General features: G+C 40.8%; 1 protein-coding gene across 3 annotated transcripts in view; it reads right to left on the bottom strand.

Moving 5' to 3' along the window:
- Positions 1-12,420: 12,420 nt before the first annotated feature.
- TXK (TXK tyrosine kinase) overlaps positions 12,421-21,172 on the bottom strand; it is a 61,915-nt gene continuing 53,163 nt past the window's right edge. For 2 of the 3 annotated variants that reach the window (XM_029234636.1, XM_029234634.1), the window contains exons 12-15: positions 19,801-19,865; positions 17,614-17,732; positions 15,758-15,915; positions 12,824-13,059 (exon numbers count right to left, since the gene is read on the bottom strand). In XM_029234636.1, the coding sequence (XP_029090469.1) occupies positions 12,991-13,059; positions 15,758-15,915; positions 17,614-17,732; positions 19,801-19,865 (411 nt within the window). In that variant the 3' untranslated portion in view covers positions 12,824-12,990. Of the gene's footprint in view, positions 13,060-15,757; positions 15,916-17,613; positions 17,733-19,800; positions 19,866-21,172 lie in introns of all 3 variants that reach the window. The other variant, XM_029234635.1, reaches the window with a different exon arrangement.

Genomic DNA, 21,172 nt, shown 5'->3' with positions numbered 1-21,172 from the left:
AGGTCAGTGGTTAATGATTTTATTTCTAGTTCAGATTTCAGAATGTTCATAAAACCCTCGATTTGGCAACATGCATTTAAATTAACATTTTTGTTTTAAGAGTACGAAATCAAATACATATATGTGGAAAGCACCCACATCGTGCCTGATATTGAGGCATTTAATACAATTTAGTTCTCTTTGAATCAACATTTTAATTCTCATAGTCTCAGTACTATATAGGTAAGGACCATTAGTTGCTAGTTTTCATATATTCTTTTTCTTTTTTCAATTTGTGTTGCCTTAGTTCATTTTTAATAATCCGAGTGAAAATGAATTCCATCAGTATACTATCTCAACAATACAAAATGATTCTGACAAAAATATTTTATTTTTCCTAATAAAACCAAACTAAATGCAATCTTCACATTCCAACAAAACTTTGTGGAAAAGTACTTTATATGAATATATATGAAATATTTTCAAATGTTTCAAAAAACTATGATCATGAAATTTTCTATTTTTCAAATGTTTATAAATACTGTTCATTTTAGAAAGTTTACAACTTTTAAACTAATGTTTCTGTATGTTTTTCATTTGCAATCAAATAATGTGGTTTAATTATGCTTGTTGGAGTTCAGTTTTGAGTTTCTTGAAGTTAAGCTTACGTAAAGGCAAAAATACCCCTTGAAATTAAAAAGAAAATTCTGAGGTTTAAAAAAAAATCTGCACTTTGTTTAATGCTTTGTCATTTTCCTTGAAATTAAAATCTGTTTTAGAAAAAGGCTCTCCACAAAACCATCTCCTGAACAAAAGGTAGGAGACACTATCTTATCTTTTGATAATTTTATTGAACAGTCGGTGTAATGAAATCTCCCCTCAGTTCAGAAATTTAAAAGAAAAAGGAGGAGGAGGAGAAAAAAGCATTATAACAATATTTGGTAGCATTGCATTACATGAAAATTTACATTTGCAAACCCTCAGCAAATTTCCTTCTACCCCATTAGAACTTCAGTATTGAGCACATCACCATGACTTTATCAGTTTTCCCTGTTCTGATTTGAATTCATGTTTGAGAATAACTCCCTCAGTTGTTTCTATGGAAGTGAATTGTCCAGGGTACAGAAGGCCTCTTTCTTACCTGTGTCGGTTTTGTAAATGAACAGAAATAATTTGCAATTCCCTAAATCGCACAGTTACTTAGGATCAGAATGAGGACCCAAATCCAAGTCCCTCAAACCTCCCAGACTACCCACTCCACGGAATGTAGGCACGTCTAAGGAGGCCTTGGTGGAGCACATCTCAGCAGAGTTAGAATGAACGACAGCTTCCCCCAGCAAGCTGTGTTAGTGTACACCAAACATTTCAGTACCCTAGCTGCGGTGTATAGGAAGCCTCCAAGAGGTAAGCTTAGGTTACAAAGAGTCTTAACTTATATCTATAACAATGAACAACATATGTTTCCCAATGAAAGCTTTGCTTGAAAAAAACAAAGTTTTTTGAGAGAGCCGACTACCTGAGATACCTTTTCCTACTTTGGTCACAAATCACAAAAAAACCTTTCTTCCTCAGGGAAAACTGAATCTCCATTAATGCCATTAGTATGGGAGAAAGCCTTTGAGTTAGAAGCCACTTTCATTTTTATATGTAGAACTTCCCCTGTGGCTGGGGACAGAGGGGGCAGAATCTCTTCAGGCCAAGCCCTACCAGCCTCAAGCTTGTCCAGCCCTCAGGAGACAAGGCCTCACACCAGTTTTCTGTACTGGGACCCTCATAAGACCACATGGCCCTCACTCGCACCCAGCCACATGTAGGCCCCAGCAACTACTTGACTGGGGGGAAGCACATGGAGGGGGTTGGTAGTGGAGATAAGAGCCATGTTCTGAGCACCATGTTCCCAGAATCCCTTCCCACCCCCTGCCTTCTGTGATCTAGCCAGTAACTCCTGACTGCCAGCATGCAACTCAATCTGGCCCCAAAGCCTGTGGCACTATTTACAATAGCCAAGACATAGAAGCAACCTAAATGTCCATCAGCAGATGAATGGGTAAAGAAGATGTGGTATATGGGCTTCCCTGGTGGCGCAGTGGTTGAGAATCTGCCTGCTAATGCAGGGGACACGGGTTCGAGCCCTGATCTGGGAAGATCCCACATGCCACGGAGCAACTAGGCCCGTGAGCCACAACTACTGAGCCTGCGTGTCTGGAGCCTGTGCTCCACAACAAGAGAGGCCGCGACAGTGAGAAGCCCGCACACCGCAATGAAGAGTGGCCCCCGCTTGCCACAACTAGAGAAAGCCCTTGCACAGAAATGAAGACCCAACACAGCCAAAAATAAATAAATAAATAAATAAGAAGATGTGGTATATCTATACACAATGGAATATTACTCAGCCATAAAAAAGAATGAAATAACGCCATTTGCAGCAACATGGATGGACCCAGAGATTATCATACTGTCAGAGAAAGACAGACATCATATGATATCACTTATACAAGAAATCTAAAAAATAATAATAATACAAATGAACTTATTTACAAAAAAGAACTAGACTCAGACATAGAAACTTATAATTACCAAAGGGTGGTGGGGCGGAGAGGGAGAAATTAGGAGTTTGGGATTAACATACACACACACTATATATAAAATAGATTAACATACACACACAACTATATATAAAATAGATAACTAACAAGGACCTACTGTACAGCACAGGGAACAATACTCAATATCTTATAATAACCTATAATGGAAAAGAATCTAAAAAAAGAATAGATTATATATATATATATAAAATCACTGAATCACTTTACTATACACCTGAAACTAACACAACATTGTAAATCAACTATATTTCAATAAAAAAATTTTTTAAACTAGGTACAATAAAAGCATTAAAAAAAAAAAAAGCTTGTGAACTGCATTGTGAATGACTTCTATAGGGACTCACCAACCACAGAAACCAAATACAGGGCCCTGACTGTTTAGCATCTATGGATAAAGTCTCTAGATCTTGCCTGGAATGGATCTGGGTAAAGGTATATGGCTCCTCCTTAAGTTAATTGTGCCTAACAAACATTCAGAAAATAAACTCAAGAAGATCCCATAGCCTAAGCGCAATAAAACAAGATTGTTTCACAGACCAGGAATGGACAAACTAGCTCTCCGGCTCAGAAGGTCTCCTTGTCTCTCAATTAGCTTTTGCCTTTGTTTTCACTATGAACATTGCATCATATTACTAGAAGAGATTTAGATAAAGTATAGTTGAATAAAAGAGATCACACTTCTTCTTAACCCATGGAACAGTAGGGCTGAGTTATAATGGGCAAGTCTTGCAAGAAACAGAAAATAAATTCTTATGGATAGAATGGGGTTTTATTTACCCTTGTTACCTTATTTGCACTTAATTCCTTCTGAGTAATCTTGCATGCACAGAAAAAAGGGCAAGGCTTTGAGAGCACGGATCATAGGAGCGCAGGGTGTAAACTTAAGGAAGGCAGTGATTCAGCCTTTCAGCAAGTACTGAGACAGACAGACACTCAGCGAAGGGAGGCTGCTGGATTGAGTCCACATGGGCAAAAAAGAGGATCAACATCAGTGGCATCACAATGTGGTTTCACTGTGAGAACCAAACTGGTTTAGAATCAGGCAGACTGAAGGAATTCAGTGCAATTCAGGTTACACACAGCAGTTCCACTTCTTATGGGGACGTGCCTGCTGATGGGAGATTAGCCCGCAGCCAGAGGAAAAATAAAAAGCGTGGAGGAACTGGTCAAACAAGATCAAGTATTATATTACTTGTTTTGCTGCACAGTGTGGAGTAGCTGGGGCTGGATGAAGCAGGTCCCCACGACACGAGCACATGATGTACCTTTACAACATCAGGATAACTTACAGTCCAACAGACTGAAGACTGAACACTTCTACCAAACACATTTGTGTGTGCAGTGTCTCTGAAAGTCCACGACTTCAGGATCGTCAATGAGACATAAAGGCTGTGATCTAAAACATGCAGCTGAACAGAAACACGCCCAGTTTGGTTCCCAAGCAGACAAGAAAACGAGGCTTACTTTCAGAGTCAGAAGTCGATTCACCTGACTTTCATTTTCCCCAATCAACCAGCAGATTTCACAAAACAACAAACCCCCTTCCTAAAATATTTGAACTTTTGGCTCTTTCCTGAGGTTTCATGGAATTCTGCACGTCGTGTGCCGCTACCCACCTCCCCCCTCGCGCCCCCACGAGATATACAGAGTAGAATCCTCTATTGGCTCCTTTAATATCTTCTCCAGAGACCTGGTAGGACTGCTATCAAGTGGGGAGAAGCTGCAGACTTCCTGCCTCTGGATTTCTGGCTCCTTGTAAAAAGCCATTGTATTCCCTCTGCTCTCCTTGGCTTTGATTCCCTGGCCATGCTGGTGTCTTAAGGCAGGCTGGCTAAAGCATCCAATGCTTTCCCGTTGAATAGCTGTTAGTCATCAGGCATCGATGAGACATCTTTCTCCCTTAGTTCAACCTTTTAAAAAACTTCACAAGAAGGCTTGACCCAGAGTAAACACATCTATACATACATAAAGTATTTTATCTCATGCAGTGGTCTTTGGCCCTAACTGCACATTACTTCCACCTGAGAAGGCTTTTGTACATTCCTGTGCCTGCGCCCCACCTGGGACCAATTAGAGAGATCATTTGAGGGTGGGGTACAGCAACGCTATTTGTTAGAAGCGCTCCAGATGATTTTTCACATGCAGCCAGGGTTGAGAACAACAGATCTAATCTAAGACCCCACCTATACAAGTCACATCCCAACTGCAAAGTTGTTTTTTTAAAAGTGCGGAAATATAATATATGCACATTCTGTGGTTGTGGTTATTTTCAATTTCTTAGACAGATTTCAACAATCTTTGAAGTGAGGTACATAATCTGTACCTGCGTAGAAGCGTATAGTAGCTTTCAACGGAAGAGCTCTAGATAACTGGCAACAGAAGAGTCAGTAGAGATGTATCATTTAGGAACAGGTTTGGCTTCAGGTAATTCAACATCTAATATACTGCTGTAAAGAAATGGGGATTCATTTGTCTCATAAACAAGAAGTCTGGAAGTGGGCAGTTCAGGGTTGGCGCAACGGCTCCACAAGACAGGAGAGACTCATGCATGCCCTTTGTATCTTTCTGCTCTATAGATAAGGCTCCCAGATTTAACAACAACCACACCACCCAGCTGAATTTGAATTTCAGACACACGATATATCAATTCAGTATAAGTATGTCCATACAATCTTTGGAACACACTTACTGTAACAAAGAGTCTGACTCCATTTTTGATGTTTGACTAATGAATGACAGTTTTCAAGCCCCATCAATGCCTCCTTCTCTTCTGCCCACGCCTGAGCGAGCTGATAAGAACGGCTGCTCCCTCCTTCGGTACCAGCTAGAAGGTCAAACAACGCAAGCTCAGCCCCTTCCCCTCAGCTCCAGCCCTCCTCACCACAAAACCCCAAGGCAGCTGCCCCTCCCTGCTCTCTCAAGTCATTTTTGGGTCTGCTGGGGAACCTGTCCCCTGATGTCCCCAGAAACCCTCATTATGTGAGTCGGAAATCTTTCCTACTCTCTCGGTATGTGTATGACATCAACAGTTGCAACATTGGAATCAAATTTGGGATGGGGTTCACCCATTTCTGGGGGTGACCACAACAGGAGAAAAGGCTACAACACTTTCACTAAAAAACTGTTTGTTGGGACTTCCCTGGCAGTCCAGTGGTTAGGACCCGGTGCTTTCACTGCTGAGGGCACAGGTATGATCCCTGGTTGGGCCGCGCGGCGGCCAAAAAAAAAAAAGGATTGTTGATTATCTGAAATTCAAATATAACTGGGCTGCCTATATTTTATCTGGCAACTCCATCCATGGGCCTTCATCTTCATGCTTATTTCCTCAGAGTCCCAGATAGACATTACACCTTCAGGTCTCAAAGCCATGTTCCAAGCAGGAAGAAGCAACTTCCTTTTGGTGAGACTTGTTTTTTCCTTCAGGAAGGGAAGCTCTCATCAAGTGCTCGTGGCTGCATCTCGTTATGTGGAACTTTCTCATGTGGGTATGCTTGCCACAAGACAGCCTAGAAAACTGAGTATTTCAACCTTTCATAAAAGGAAGAAGAAAGGGTTATACCTGACTTTTGGAAGGTAAACCCCCAACTCCTACAAGGACGTAGGGAACAGGTATACTATCTTTGAAATACCTTCACTTACCCAATACCTTCTCCTGACCAATTCAGGAGAGGCCAACCTATACCAGCCACCAACATGGTCTGCAAATGCCAGCAGGGCAAGCAGCAACCAGGCTGATAAGGAATGTTGCTGAGACCAGAGGTGCCAGGGGACACTGCTCCAATCCAAGCAGCCCTCCCATTCACGTCACCACCTTGAGGTCACCTTGCCAGGGCGGATAGTCTCAGTCTGCATCGGGGGCGGGGGGGGCTGGACGGATTATTGGCACCAGCATCCATTCTGATTGGTCTGTACCTGTACCAAATCGGTTGGTAAATATTTTGAATATCACCCCCGGATAAAGCCACCCCTCTCTCTTCTATGCCCAGATGCTACCTTGGCAGAAACAGAGGGAAAGGCAAAATCTGAGAGACAACCCACTTCACCCACAGAGAATATTTTTGGTTTTGCCCTGGACTAAAGTTACAAGATTGAGCTAACTTGAGTTTTCCCAGCAAGTAGGGGCACCCGAGGAAAATAGGAAAATTACAGACAAAATAAAGTATCTGCAGGTTGCTCGTACATCCGGCAGTAGTGTGAGGAAATTTCCATCCTTGCTGCAAACATAAGGATTATCTACTTCCTCTATTAAATATTGATGTGTCTATATGGATTTATATTTCTCTGTAGATTTATTCAGGTATCTTTTTTTTTCTATTAATCTGATATCAATCCCTAACATAATGTATTTTTCTCTACATAAATAGGGAGAGGGAGATATAGAAAATGTACATGTAAGTCAAATTGTTCTGGAAAAAGTAAGATTTCTACCAAAAAGAAGAATGGATGACCACCTGAGGTTATACACTACAACCAGAAGGAAAAATGATCCACCATTGTGTGGAAAAGCAATGGATTGGCCCAGAATCCCAAGAGGAGAGCTGCTTATAAGACTGGTCCCCCACCTCTGGAAGACGAAGCCTCTGGATAATTCCGCTGCTTTTATTTCATTGGGTTATTCCATGAGTCTTTATTTAGCTTAACTCTGTGTCAGGCCCTATTCGAGGACCTGGGGATACAGCAGTGAACAATAGACAAAAATGCCTGAACTCACACATGTTACAGTTTCAAGGGTAGGGAGACAGTAAATACACAGAATAAATAAGAATACATGTATTATATTTTTATACAGTGTTAAGAGCTATAGAGAAAAATTATACAGAAAAGGGAGTCAGGGAAAGTCCATGGTGGGGTTATCATTTTAAATAGGGTGATTCAAGAAAGCCTCACAGGGCTTCCCTGGTGGCGCAGTGGTTGAGAGTCTGCCTGCCGATGCAGGGGACACGGGTTCGTGCCCCGGTCCGGGAAGATCCCACGTGCCGCAGAGCGGCTGGGCCCGTGAGCCATGGCCGCTGAGCCTGCGCGTCCGGAGCCTGTGCTCCGCAACGGGAGAGGCCACAACAGTGAGAGGCCTGCGTACCGCAGAAAAACAAAAACAAAAACAAAACAAAAAAACAAAACAGGGGTTCTTCACATATATATGAAATCTAAGAAAACAAAACAAAAAAGTCATTAAGTACCTAGGGGTAAGATGGGAATAAAGACACAGACCTACTAGAGGATGGACTTGAGGATATGGGGAGGGGGAAGGGTAAGCTGGGACAAAGTGAGAGAGTGGCATGGATATATATACACTACCAAATGTAAAACAGATAGCTAGTGGGAAGCAGCCACATAGCACAGGGAGATCAGCTCAGTGCTTTGTGACCACCTAGAGGGGTGGGATAGGGAGGGAGGGAGGGAGGGAGACGCAAGAGGGAAGAGATATGGGAACATATGTATAGCTGATTCACTTTGTTATAAAGCAGAAACTATATGCTCCAATAAAGATGTTAAAAAAAAACCAGGGGTTCTTAATTTTTTTAATGGTACGAATCACTTTGGAAGTCCAGTGAAACCGTTATACCCCTTCTCGGCATAATGTTTTTAAATGAATAAAATAAAAATACACACAACTAATAAGGTAACCAATTATACTGAATGAAAGTTATCAAAATATTTTAAAAACATGTGTGCCTTAGTAACATGTCTTGTTTACTGAGTTAAGTGACAAGATCTAGTGGCAGTCCTAAAAGCTGAGACTTTGAAGTAGTGATGAATGCAAATTCTTTCTCAAGAACGCTGAAACTCCCACATGATATGAAAATAACATTAAGACAAAGTCACAGACATTGCTAATATAATGTACTGGGGTTTTGGAGGTGCGGGGGGTTGGTTGTTTTGGGGTTTTGTTTTGTTTTGTTTGCCTACATTTAGAATGACAGGAAATGCTAAATTTTAGTTAAAGGCTAGTAAAAACAAAGATGTGATTTTTTTTTTTTCCTTTCAAGTTCATGGATGTCTTTAATCTCAGGTCAAGATCCTTTTGTAACTAGATCAGTGGTTCCCGAGCAAGGGTGACTTTTACCCGCCCGGGAACATTTGGCAATGTTCTAGAGACATTTTTTGTTGTCACCACTAGGGGGAGTGGGGTGTGTTATTGGCATCTAGTGAGTAGAGGCCAGGGATGCTGCTAAATATGCTACAATACACAGCACATCCTTCCACAGCAAAGAATTATCCAGCCCGAAATGTCAATAGCACGGAGACTAAGAAGCCGTGAACTGGAGGAAGATTTTCTAAAGGGAGTTGGGAAGTCGGCCCCTGGCCCAAACCACATACCCAGTCCTTAGGAAGCCCCAAAAGAATATAACCCTCCACCCTCACTCTAAGTGCTGCTGGGTTTGGAAGGTGCTTCCAAGGGAACACAATTTGGGGCAGATACAAGGAAAGAGCAGAGGACAATACAGGCAAGGGAATAGGGTGAGTTATTAAAAGAACAGCAACCAACCGGTAAAAAGGCATTTGGGCTTTGGCACTATTTACAAAAAATGAACATAAACATATGTTTTAGCTCTGAATTCCACCCCTAGGCATATACTTAACAGAAATACATACATATTTTCACCAAAAGACATGTAGAACAATGTTCATAGCAGCATTCATCTTAATAGCCAAAAATTGGAAACAACCCAAATATCCATCAAGAGTAAAACAGATAAATAATTTGTGATATAAATAAACAGTAGAAGACTATATGCAAATGAGAATGAATGAATACAACTATATGCAACACGGACGGATCAAACAAACGTACTAAGTAAAAGAAGCCAGGCGCATAGAGTCCATACCATAGGATTCCATTTATAGAAAGTTCAAGAATACCTCATACTAGTTCATGGTGTTAGAAATGAGGATACTGATTACTATTAGTTTAATGACTTAAATAGAAATGAGAATGGATTCTGAAATTCTAGAATGTAACCATTTCTTGATATGAGTGCGAGTTACACAGACATATTATTCACTGTGAAAATTAAGCCATATACATATGATTTGTGTACTTTTGTTTATGTATATGTGAGCAAAGGGTTAACAGCAGGCCTGTGCTCTTTTTCTCCCAGACCTAGACCTTCCTGGGAGGATTTTAGGTTTGTCTTCTCCCAGCATCAGTCCCCTAGATATGTCCCCAAGTTAAGACAGACTTGGAATGTTGGGTACCAAGGCCAGACATGTATTTTACACACTGTGAAATCTCTGATCTGTGAAACAGCACATGGGCTGGGAGACCCATCAACTGTAGGCCTACATGACGGGTGATAAACCCAGGGAGAAGCTTCTTTGTATGAAGACGAACCCCACACCCCATGGCCTCATCACCAGCAACTATATACAAGTCTCTAGGCAAGAGAGGAGGGGCCCAAGCATCGATGCACATGGAGAATTGTTGGCTTCCACTGAGACTGAAGGGCTGTGCATGCTCTTTCCTGTCCTGAATCCTTCTAAAAAGCTAAGCAAACTAAGTGCTGGATCAAATGCTACTGCGTCTTATGAGTTTGACTGACAGTCAAACCTGTTACCAATGCAATAGTGGGACAGTGTATTGTACTTCAATAAAAAGTTTACTAAAGAAAAAAATTCCTTTGGCTATTCTTGCCAACCTATTATTCACACTGATCACATCTTCTGCTTGGCCTCCAAATTCCTTCCATTTTTCTGAGCTTCTCCTCTCTCCTCTGACCTCCTGTCTTCTCCTTTTAGGACTCTCACCCACAACCAACCCTTAAACTTCCTGTTCATTTCTAACGCAGAGCTGTTTAAGTATTGCACTATCTCACCCCAAACTAGTTAAGCTACCCACAGAGAGCCCATATCAATAACTAATATTGAGATTCATTGCAAAACATAGTTCTCTTCCAGGAGAAGTCATATGACTACTTCTTAAAGAATTTTTTTCTTTTGCTAGACAGAAAATGCTGAATCTCTGTCCATAGACATTCCAAATTCACACATTATCTGGAGTCTCAGTTACCTACGTGACAATCCAGTTGTTCCTTTCCTAATTTGGTGTCTCAAACTTTCCTGACTTGTTAAAATGAATAGAATTTGCTTGCCAACACCAATATATGCTCTTAGAAGTGCTGGCTGCTGCCATATGATCCCCAGGCATAAGTCTACTCTGTACTGTCTCCCTGCATTGCATCTATAGGGATGGCAGATGCTCTATGTTTTCAGTGTTTGGGTTTGGGTTTTTTGTGTTTTTTTTGGAGGGGGGAGTGGGGACTTCTAAGCTTAGCAAAGCCTGAGAAAGACATCTTCCTGCATATATTGATACTTCTTTATTTCCTATGTCATAATATTAACCTCGCCTCCCTTGGCTTTTGCTGTTAAACAGTCTCATGTCTTCTGGAGCTAGGCTTTCACATATCTCACTTGAACTAAGGTATCAGTAGTAGGAGCCTTCTGTCTCACCTCCCCATAGTAGGAATCATTAGGAGAAGGGAGATGATAGCTTCAGAAACAGCACAGTATCTCAAAGATTTCTGAGGCCACCACTTGCATGATCAAGATTGATAATTCTTGTGTCTGATGCTCACTATTTCAATGCACACTGATTGAGTACCACTGATAGTCAAAGATGTCATTGCTGGAGTGGGGAAATATGATTTAAAAGTCACAGCTACTGACAGCCAGCATCTTAGAATCTCATGAGAATCATAAAACACGTTCCCCCAGAACCATGATGCAGGGTGGGACAATCCACAAATAATAGGCTCCCATTGTTAAACCTAATGGTAATGACTCCAGCTTTCTGCAGCACCCTTTTCCCTATGTACTTCCAAAGCACTCAGGATGACAAAGATCAATTTCCAATCATTCCTACAAATGGTACATGAAAAATTAAGATTTAATTGTGATTCCTGGTTCTTTCATCTTGAATCCAAATACCCTGGACTTCAGAAATCATGGAACTTGGTGTAATATTTGAATATCTTGTTTTTGCCTCCTCTTGTTCTTTTTTTTATTTTATTTATTTTTTATTTTTGGCTGTGTTGGGTCTTCGTTGCTGCGCACGGGCTTTCTCTAGTTGCGGTGAGTGGGGGCTACTCTTCGCTGCGGTGCACGGGCTTCTCACTGTGGTGGCTTCTCTTGTTGCGGAGCACGGGCTCTAGGTGTGCGGGCTTCAGTAGTTGTGGCACGCGGACCTCAGTAGTTGTGGCTCGCAGGCTCTAGAGCGCAGGCTCAGTAGTTGTGGCGCACAGGCTTAGTTGCTCTGTGGCATGTGGGATCTTCCCGGACCAGGGCTCGAACCCGTCTGTGTCCCCTGCATTGGCAGGTGGATTCCTTTTTTTTTTTTTTTTTATTGCGGTACGCGGGCCTCTCACTGCTGTGGCCTCTCCCACCATGGAGCACAGGCTCCGGACGCGCAGGCCCAGCAGCCATGGCTCACGGGCCCAGCTGCTCCACGGCATGTGGGATCTTCCAGGACCGGGGCACGAATCTGTGTCCCCTGCATCGGCAGGCGGACTCTCAACCACTGTGCCACCAGGGAAGCCCTTGGCAGGTGGATTCTTAACCACTGTGCCACCAGGGAAGCCCTCCTCTTGTTCTTGTGGAAGAAGAAAGTCCTCTTCTAGAAAAGGTACTGGAGGTACTTCCTATGACAAAATGAGGCTTCTTCAATCGTCCAAGTTCACATGTACAAAGTGTGAAATCTCAGAATTGAGATTCAGGTTCTGAATTGTCCTGGACAATGGATCTCACTAGAAATAGAATCATCTCCAGGACCTGTTCAAAGAAGAACTTTCTAACAGTATTCAATACTGGAACACAGGAAACTGTCTCCAAAATAACCAGATCTGTGCAAAAATAAATTTGTGAAATAACATAGGGAAGATTATGAAAGACAGTTTCCAGAATGCCCACATTCATGTGGTTTGTAAAGGTGCGTTTTTCATAAAGATCTGTACAGTTCAAAAGCATGAGATTCTGCACGGGTGGCTCCTTTATTCCAGGAGCGGGCAGAATTTATTTTCATCTTCTATGCATGGGTCACCAAAATAAAGAATGTTCCTCCTCTTCAGTCTTTTCCTCAGTAAAGAATCAGGTTTTCAGGTGTGCTCAGGGGCTCTCTGGTGAAGAGCAGCCACCATAGCGACCACTATAGAGCATTTTTCCCTTCTTCACATATGGAACATGAAGAATATTACAGAAAAATCAGAGTTTAGAAGTCACTCTCAAACACACGTAGAAAAATTATTGTCAGAATATTCTTAAGCTTTAAAAAGTTGGAAAAGCCTGTGATCTTTGAACTGTTTCCAGGAGTCAGTGACTCTAAAGGAAGATATTCACCATCAGTGACCCCACTCAGAGTTTCCTTTTGTGACAGTCTTGCCCCATGATGCTCTGGGTTGGCATTCTCTCCAGGTCACCAGGTTTCTGCAATCTCTGTGAGAACCTGCAGCAGCTCAGCAAACGTCGGGCGGCCTTTAGGTTTCTGGAAAAGGGAAGTAGAGGTGGTCAGCTCAGCTTAAGACTCACTCAGACACCAGCTCTAGAACTTGCTGGCAGGACCTGGATCCAGGCTGGTTCACCACAAATGGAAGAGAAAGGCATCTTGGCTGATACGCAGGACATGAATGGCAGTTGAGCGAGGCATGAGTGTGAAAATGTAACGGTAGAGAGCGCTCCAAAAGTAGAATAGCTACAGCTGCAAACACTAGCCACATGTGGCTATTTAAATTTAAATTACTTAAAAGAAGATACATTTTAAAATTCAGTTCTCAGTCACACTAGCCACTTCTCAATTCTTCAATAGCCAGGTGTGGCTACCATACTGGATAGTGCAGACATAGCACATTTCCATCATCACAGAAAGTTCCATTGGACAGTACTGCTCTAGAGATCTATTTGGATGACTTGATACACAGGGTAAAGGAAGAGCTGGGAGAGAGGGGCCTCTAGAGCCCCAAGCCCCCAGGCTCAGCCCCAATTATTCACTACACCTGACCCCCTGTAGAAAGATGGATTTTAGTCAAAAAGCAAAAGCCATGTGTTCATGAGGCACTTTGCAGGTCTTAGAGCACAGACTGTGCTGTCTTAAGGCTCAGTCAACAAAATCTCCAACCATGAAACCAAGGATTGGAGCCTTTTTCCTACTTCACAGTGGGATGCGGTTTGACTTTGGCTCCAAGAGGAAGCTCCACGGCATCTTTGAAATCCATGGGAAACAGAACTACTCATGGTAGCCACATTCTCACAGAGGTCCCTGGCAGCAGGGTTAGTGGGGAGACACCACCCTTTGTGGCTTGTAAACAGAAGGCATCAATAAAAGGAGAGAGCAAGAAACAACCTAAATGTCCATCGACAGACGAATGGATAAAGAAGATGTGGTACATATATACAATGGAATACTACTCAGCCATAACAAAGAATGAAATAATGTCATTTGCAGCAACATGGATGGAACTAGAGATTATCATACTAAGTGAAGTAAGTCAGAAAAAAAGACAAATACCATATGATATCACTTATATGTGGGATCTAAAATATGACACAAATGAGCTTATTTATGAAACAGAAACAGACTCACAGGCATAGAGAACAGACTTGTGGTTGCCAAGGGGGAAGGGGGTGGCAGAGGGATGGAGTGGGAGTTTGGCAGATGCAAACTATTATATATAGAATGGATAAACAACAAGGTCCTACTGTATAGCACAGGGAATTATATTCAATATCCTGTGATAAGCCATAATGGAAAAGAACGTGAAAAAGAATGTATATATATGTATAACAGAATCACTTTGCTGTACAGCAGAAATTAACACAACATTGTAAGTCAACTATACTTCAATAAAATAAATTTTAAAAAAATAAAATAAATAAAATTTAAAAATTAAAGGACAGAGCAGAAGGATATGTGAGCACACATAAAGGGCTCCTTGAGACTTCAAGAATAAATAGTGGAGCTTTTTGCTGGTGCTGAGGTTGTGCAGGTAGTAAAGCCTATGAAACAAGTGTTATCACTGCTAACATAATCACATTTGAATCTAGAGGTGCATAAGCGCCTCGTTTACTTCGTCCTCTTGTCAGCATCTTATTGACTCCTTTCTCTGTCTCCTCTCCACAGATATGTAAAATCTCAAAATGTATTATATTGTATGTGCATGTACAAGTATATTGCTTAATATACAATATATATTCCTAAGCTATTTACGTTGTTATTGCAAAGATGCTCTTAAGACATCTGTTTGCTACTAACATCTCACTTAATATTTTTTATGTCTTTCAAGATTCCTTGCAGAACACTTAATCATATGCAAAGTATTTTCATACACTGGGGATCTTTATAAAATTAATACTTCTCTGGAATGGAAACAACCATGTCGCTCTTGAAATATTGAATTTTTTTAGTGTTTGTGAATTGGGAGTCAAGTGATTTCTTTGTCAGCCAGGAGGAAATCCTCATCCAGCTGTAGTTTTTTCTGGGTTGAAACAGTCAGCTAGAAAGAGAGAACTGTCAAAATCACAGAGGAGTCTGATGAAGCGGAGTGGTGTGTTGAGTCAGCGCCCAGAAAAGACAGAGGTGGGATATAAACCCTCTGGCTTTATTTTAAAGCTTGGCATTTCAAGTAAAAGAGAAACTGGCCTCCCAGGAGATAATTTTCCGAGTAAAAGTTCCTGGCTTCATTCCTTCACTTTCTGCCTTCATTCCTATTCTCGTTTAATCTCTCTATCAGGAGTCTTGAGTGCCATAGGAGAGATGAAACCCATTACTTTTAGCCTTGGAAAAGCAAGACAAATTAGAGTGAAGTAAATAAAAACACCATCCTTCTCTTTCAATGTGGAAACTGAACAAGCCTGATTCTACCCTTAGTTTCCACCCAAGCAGTTCTTAAAAGGAGTAAAACGTCTCATCACTGAGGCTTTAGTAACATCGAGAGTTCCTGCAGGAACCAACTTCAGCAAGATAAGACTTGGGAAATGCACTGAATTCCTCAGATGAAAGGCCATTGTTAAAAACAAAATGGATTAATGATTTTGTAGTGGAAGTACTTCTGGCTCTCAGGGGTCATTACCGAGAAATAGACACCGTTTCCTGCCATGACGAAGTGCTGGAGTAATGTGGGTGATAAACAGATCTACTCTCAGAGGCTGGAACTGCCAACCTTTGCAGGAAAGTAAGGGACACTCACCTCATGCCAGCAGCTGTACATGACTTCATATATGGAAATCGGTGCCAGGTGAGGTCGGTACAGCCTGAAGCCTTTAGAAATCGCTTCCACAACTTGCAAATTTGACTTATTTTCAAAAGGCATTTTTCCTTCTGTAAAAACTTCCCACATCAAAACTCCTGCAAATAAAATGCATGAAAATAAGAGGTTAGAGAAATGGTTACTTGGAACTGAAACAGCTGTTTCAAATTACAACCCATTATTTTCCTCCTGCAGTCACTGAGTTACAATCATCCAGAACGACAGCAGTTCTATCTAGGAAGCAGACCCTGTGCATCTTACTTTTTGAAGAGGCCTATGAACTGAATATATTCCAAGTGAAAACAATGCCTTTCCTTTTCCATTGGTCACGACTGCCTCCTTATTGGAAGAAAAATGCTGGCAGCATCTTCATTTCAAAGTACTGCTCATGTCTCCACACCCTGAAATCAATGAAACTTTGCCATTCCATAGAAAATGACAGAATTGTGTGATCCCCTGCTGCCTGCTAAAGCCAAGAGTTTACCAGCCAGTAGATGGCATGCGTTCCCATCTTCCCACTGAAAGACTGCTGGGTAGAGTCCCAGAAAATCTGGCAGGGGCTCTGTTTATAAGTAGGTGTTCAAAAATCATTGATTGAGTGATGAAACTCCTTCAAGGCTCCCAATTTGAGTTCATTTAATTATTCACTTATTCTACAAATATGTATTAGGTATTGATCAGAGGCCAGGCCTGTGCTACAGCCAGAGGATTCTTAAGACTGAAACCAGTCTATGTGCTCAAGAAGCTCACTGTACAGTGAGGAAGAAAGACAAGTGGTCAGGTAAAACTCAAGGAGTTCTAAATGTTCTACAACCACGTGGTGAGATCCTTGTGTTGCTATCCACTGGTCTCACAACTTAACTGCTCTCCCGTAGAGCTTATAATGTCACCTGCCAAGACTACCACATGTCAGTGGAGAGCTAATGAGATCAATACAAGCTTAACCTTATTGTGGGCAATAATATTCACACCCTTTGAGGGTGCAGATGTCTCTCCAAAGCCAAGAAGCCATCCAGAAAGGTACAGGTGAAAGAGAATAGATAGATTATTATACATTTGTTGCCATTTTTTGAAAGTCAACTCAAAGAACAAACTCCATGGGACAGAGGTCCACAGTATCTCTTTTTCAATGAAGAGCATTACCCAATATAAACAGCAATGGATAGATCCCAAGGAAGCCTATGTCTAATTTCACAAAATAGGAAGGTGATAATGTAAATGAGACGGCATCACTCAAAGTCAGACAATGAAGTTTATTAATTACGCTCAAGATTTAACGATGCCGTAAGATCAGTTTTTCTTGCAAGTCTCTGTGGTGTGGGAAAGTTGGCTGAGTTGGTTTTCTAGATCAGTAGACTTTGTTATGGTTTTACAGCAAGTGCTCAGTGGGAAGGGAAAAGATCCAAGAGGCAAACTTCATGTAAGAAGGTGTATGACACCAGTTGCCAAAGACAGCCTGATGTGTTTAGAACACCTAAGACAGAAACACAGTTATAAGAAGACCTTTAGCTACATCATATTAAGAAATCAAAGTTAAAACAGCAATCCCTATTTTATGAGAACCTACTGTATAGCACAGGGAACTCAGTGCTCTCTGGTGACCTAAATGAGAAGGAAATCCAAAAAAGAGGGGACATATGTATACATATAGCTGATTCACTTTGCTGTACAGTATAAACTAACACAATACGGTAAAGCAAATATACTCCAATAAAAAAATAAATATTTTTTTTAAAAAAGAGCAATCTCTATTTTATTAAATCAAGCTCCAACAAATGAACATCGAATTCACTCACCAAATGACCAGACATCAGATTTGCTGCTATACTTATTGAAATGGAAAACTTCAGGAGGGGACCACTTGACTGGGAACTTGGCTCCAGAAGAACTGATATATTCATCATCCAAAACGTACCTAGGGCCATCAGATTTCAGAGCACATTGTGTTAATTACCTCTAAGCTAAGTTTACTTCAAATCCTTTTAGTTAACTCTGATTTCTAAAATACAAAGTATTTTCCACAGAAAGGTTCAGTATACCTTCTCTTCTTGCTATCAAAGTGAGAAAGTAGCCCTTATAGAGTTTCCTCCTTAAACCAAGCCTCAATTGCATTTATTGTATTTGGATCTCAGAAAACCATAGCAATTCTTCAGTCTGAAACATGCTCCACTGATTAGTTATGATAAATTCCTAATTCTGCAAAGAAGCATGCTGAATGCGCTAACAACCAAGGTTATTTTTTTAAAAAGATAAATATATGTGAAAGAATAAACTCGAAGTTTGATGCCTTATTTTCTTTCTATATACATATAATTTTTGCAGGACAGAGAAGGGGAAAAATAAAAGTATTTGAACGTAATACATTTGGTATGTAAAATCTCTAATGCCTTTATTCAAATGGAAATAAATCAGGAACAACTATCATCTCCTTTAAAAAAAATAACAACAACAAAATTAAACCCTCTCTCTTTTTTGAAAATCATACACAGTAACATCCAAGTGTGGGAATCTGGAGAAAAGAGAGGATAGCTAACGTGTGCTGTGTAGCTCCTTGAGTATGCAATATAGTATTTTTGAAATACTATATATATATATATATATATATATATATAGTATACTATATATACTATATATATTAAATATAAAATTAATATATTTATTAATGCTTCCCCACACACCCACTTGTTTCGCACATACCTTACCTCACCGCACCTTTAAGTCCTTTATTGAGCCAGAGGTCATTCTACTAGAGGAAAGAATGAATAACAGAAAACGAAAGGAAAAGAGCCATTTTTTTATAGCTTTTTAGTTTCAAAAGTCTAGACTTTCCAGAGAAGGAGAAGGACTGAGTTATGAACAAAATATCTGGGAGAACGGCTCATGAATACGAATGATATCTCACTACCACCACCATCCATTCTGCTACAAAAATATCCCTTGTGCTGGGGGTGTGGGAGAGACTCAAAAGGAAAGGGAAGGAGTATTAGACACTAGGGGGTGGCTGAGGTAGGGTCCTGTACCCTGCACCCTATGAGGGCTGCCCTAGTCACACTGCAGTGAAAGAAGACCCCACTGCCCTACAGTCGGTTGGTGGGATTCAAGAGCAAAACAGAACCTGTGTCCTCTTTCCCAGGCCAAGCCCTGGGAAACACAGAAAGATTCCAGAGGACAAAAGGCTATGGGTGTGCCAAGGCAGATGGGGCCTTAGCCACGTGGAGAGCTCTAGTCATGGCGAATGTCAGACATGAAGTAATCTTACAGGCAGAAATTCAAGATGAGTCAGCGGCCACCTGTGTGGATGGCCAGCCAAAGACAAAAGAGGAGGATGGTGGCTGTAAGGAAGCCAGTGTCAATGGATAACAACAGGGACCAGACAGGCCATCTCCAGTATGTGGCCCCATGAGACACACAGAATTTGGATTGTGACCCTGAACAGCGTCAGGGAGAAACACTGAAATCACTGGGATGAAATTTCTAGCAACCTGAAGGAAAGGAGATGCAAAATGTAAACTGCACTGAGTTGCTGAAAATAAGGTCAGATGATTCACACTCTTGTGCTGTAGGCTTAGAGTCAGCTGCTACACTTGATAAGAGAAATGCATGATGATGACAGAAAAATCAGAGCTGAGAAAATAAATTTATTCTTTCTCTATTTCAGAAATATACATATATAAGGAAAGCTTTTTTCTTAACCTTATATATATATGACAAGTAGACTGAGAAATTCTTTTGAATTTTAAGATATGACATAGTTTTATTAATAACCGCCTGAAAGAAGATCAGAATAGCCCACAGCCTCCGTTGCCCTCACAGCTAACACTGGTGCATGTCCTAAAGTTCAAAGTGGGTCAGCAGGCCATACAACTACATCAACACTGCCCTCAGAGAAAAAAAAAACAAAGCCAAAAACATCTTCGATTTGTCTGTAGACTAATGTAAGATTCCCTCCTGTGAGTAAACAAACAAAAAAGAATATCACATACCTTGTCATTCCAAAGTCTGAAATTTTTACTATACTTGTAGAACTGACCAAACAATTCCTCGCGGCCTATAGGGAGAAGAAAAGAACCCACGTGTGAATACAAAGTTTCTCTTTCCAGAGTTTCTACTCTCCTTTTCCTTAGTTTCTTCGGGCCCCAGCACTACCTCTCTGTGTGAACAGCCATGTTATTTCATGGTGATACCTATCGATGCTACATATGATTTAATGTATCTGCCCTCATGTGATGGATTTTAATGACTTTTCAAAGAAATGACAAAAAATGAAAAGAAATTTTAACACTTTTCCTTTTTAAAATGTGTAATCTTTCTCAAGAAGTATCCTTGATAAGTGCATCTTGGTATAAAAAATAGTGTGTATTTACAATTTTATCTTCATAAATAAAAAGAGGGAAGTCCAATATGCATGAAAAATAACAGATCGTCACTATATATCTTTGGGATAGTCATTATATATAATTGCTAATAAAAACAAAGAAACTGTATCTTAAAACTTACATTTCATTGAACATAACTCTTTACAATATTTTCATATTTATTAAATTACCACAGTGAACTAAATAGAGTACTATATAATTCAGAAACAATCTAGTTGATGCCCAAACAATCCATTTTCAGTCAGCTTAGTCAGGAGAATCATTGACTTGGTTATTTAGCCTCATGTAGGCCAGTGGTTTGATAGAATTTTTCTCTTTTGAGCTAATTTGTGGTTCAGTTAGTTCAAAAACAAAAGCAAAAAACTTGAAATGGAGAGCCGGAAGGAGCCAGTTTGGAAGATGTTGACGAGTGCCAGCAAATGATCTCAAAGCTAAACCACAAGGCAAACCCTCGACCGAGAAAAGACTCATAGTTGGCTAATATATTTTAAGTGGCATGTAGGTGGAGAAAACAGAACTCAAAGGAAAGCAATCAAGGAAGGAGCCGAGACTAGAAGGGTCTGCAGGAAGCCACCTGGAGCAAATAGAATGACCAGAACTGTCACCTGACTGAATTTTGAATTCTAATCCTTATCAGGAAGGACAAACTGCAGAGACCAGGAAAGTGAGTTAGGTGGAATTGATACCAGATCCATACATTCAAAAATGTGCTCAGTGGCTACTATGGGCTGGACCCTGGGGAATGTGCCATGAGGCACGCAAAACAATGGTCGAGCATTGCTGAGCTTTTCTATGTGCCAGACACTGTTCTAAGTGCTTACGCATATTAATTCATGTAATCCTCCCAACAAGTCCATATGTGGGAGGTGCTATAATTAACACCACTTTACTAGTTAACTAGCTTACTCAAGGTCGCATGGCTAGTAATAAACAAAAGCGAGATTTTGACTAGCTCTTGAGCAGGGCTCTCAATCTTGAC

This window comes from Monodon monoceros, unplaced genomic scaffold (genome assembly GCF_005190385.1).
Source record: "Monodon monoceros isolate NGI ecotype Baffin Bay Population unplaced genomic scaffold, NGI_Narwhal_1 Super_Scaffold_20, whole genome shotgun sequence".
In the NCBI taxonomy this organism is placed as follows: Eukaryota; Metazoa; Chordata; class Mammalia; order Artiodactyla; family Monodontidae; genus Monodon; species Monodon monoceros.
Note: the sequence above shows the minus strand (reverse complement) of the source record. Positions and strands in the feature narration are given on the sequence as shown.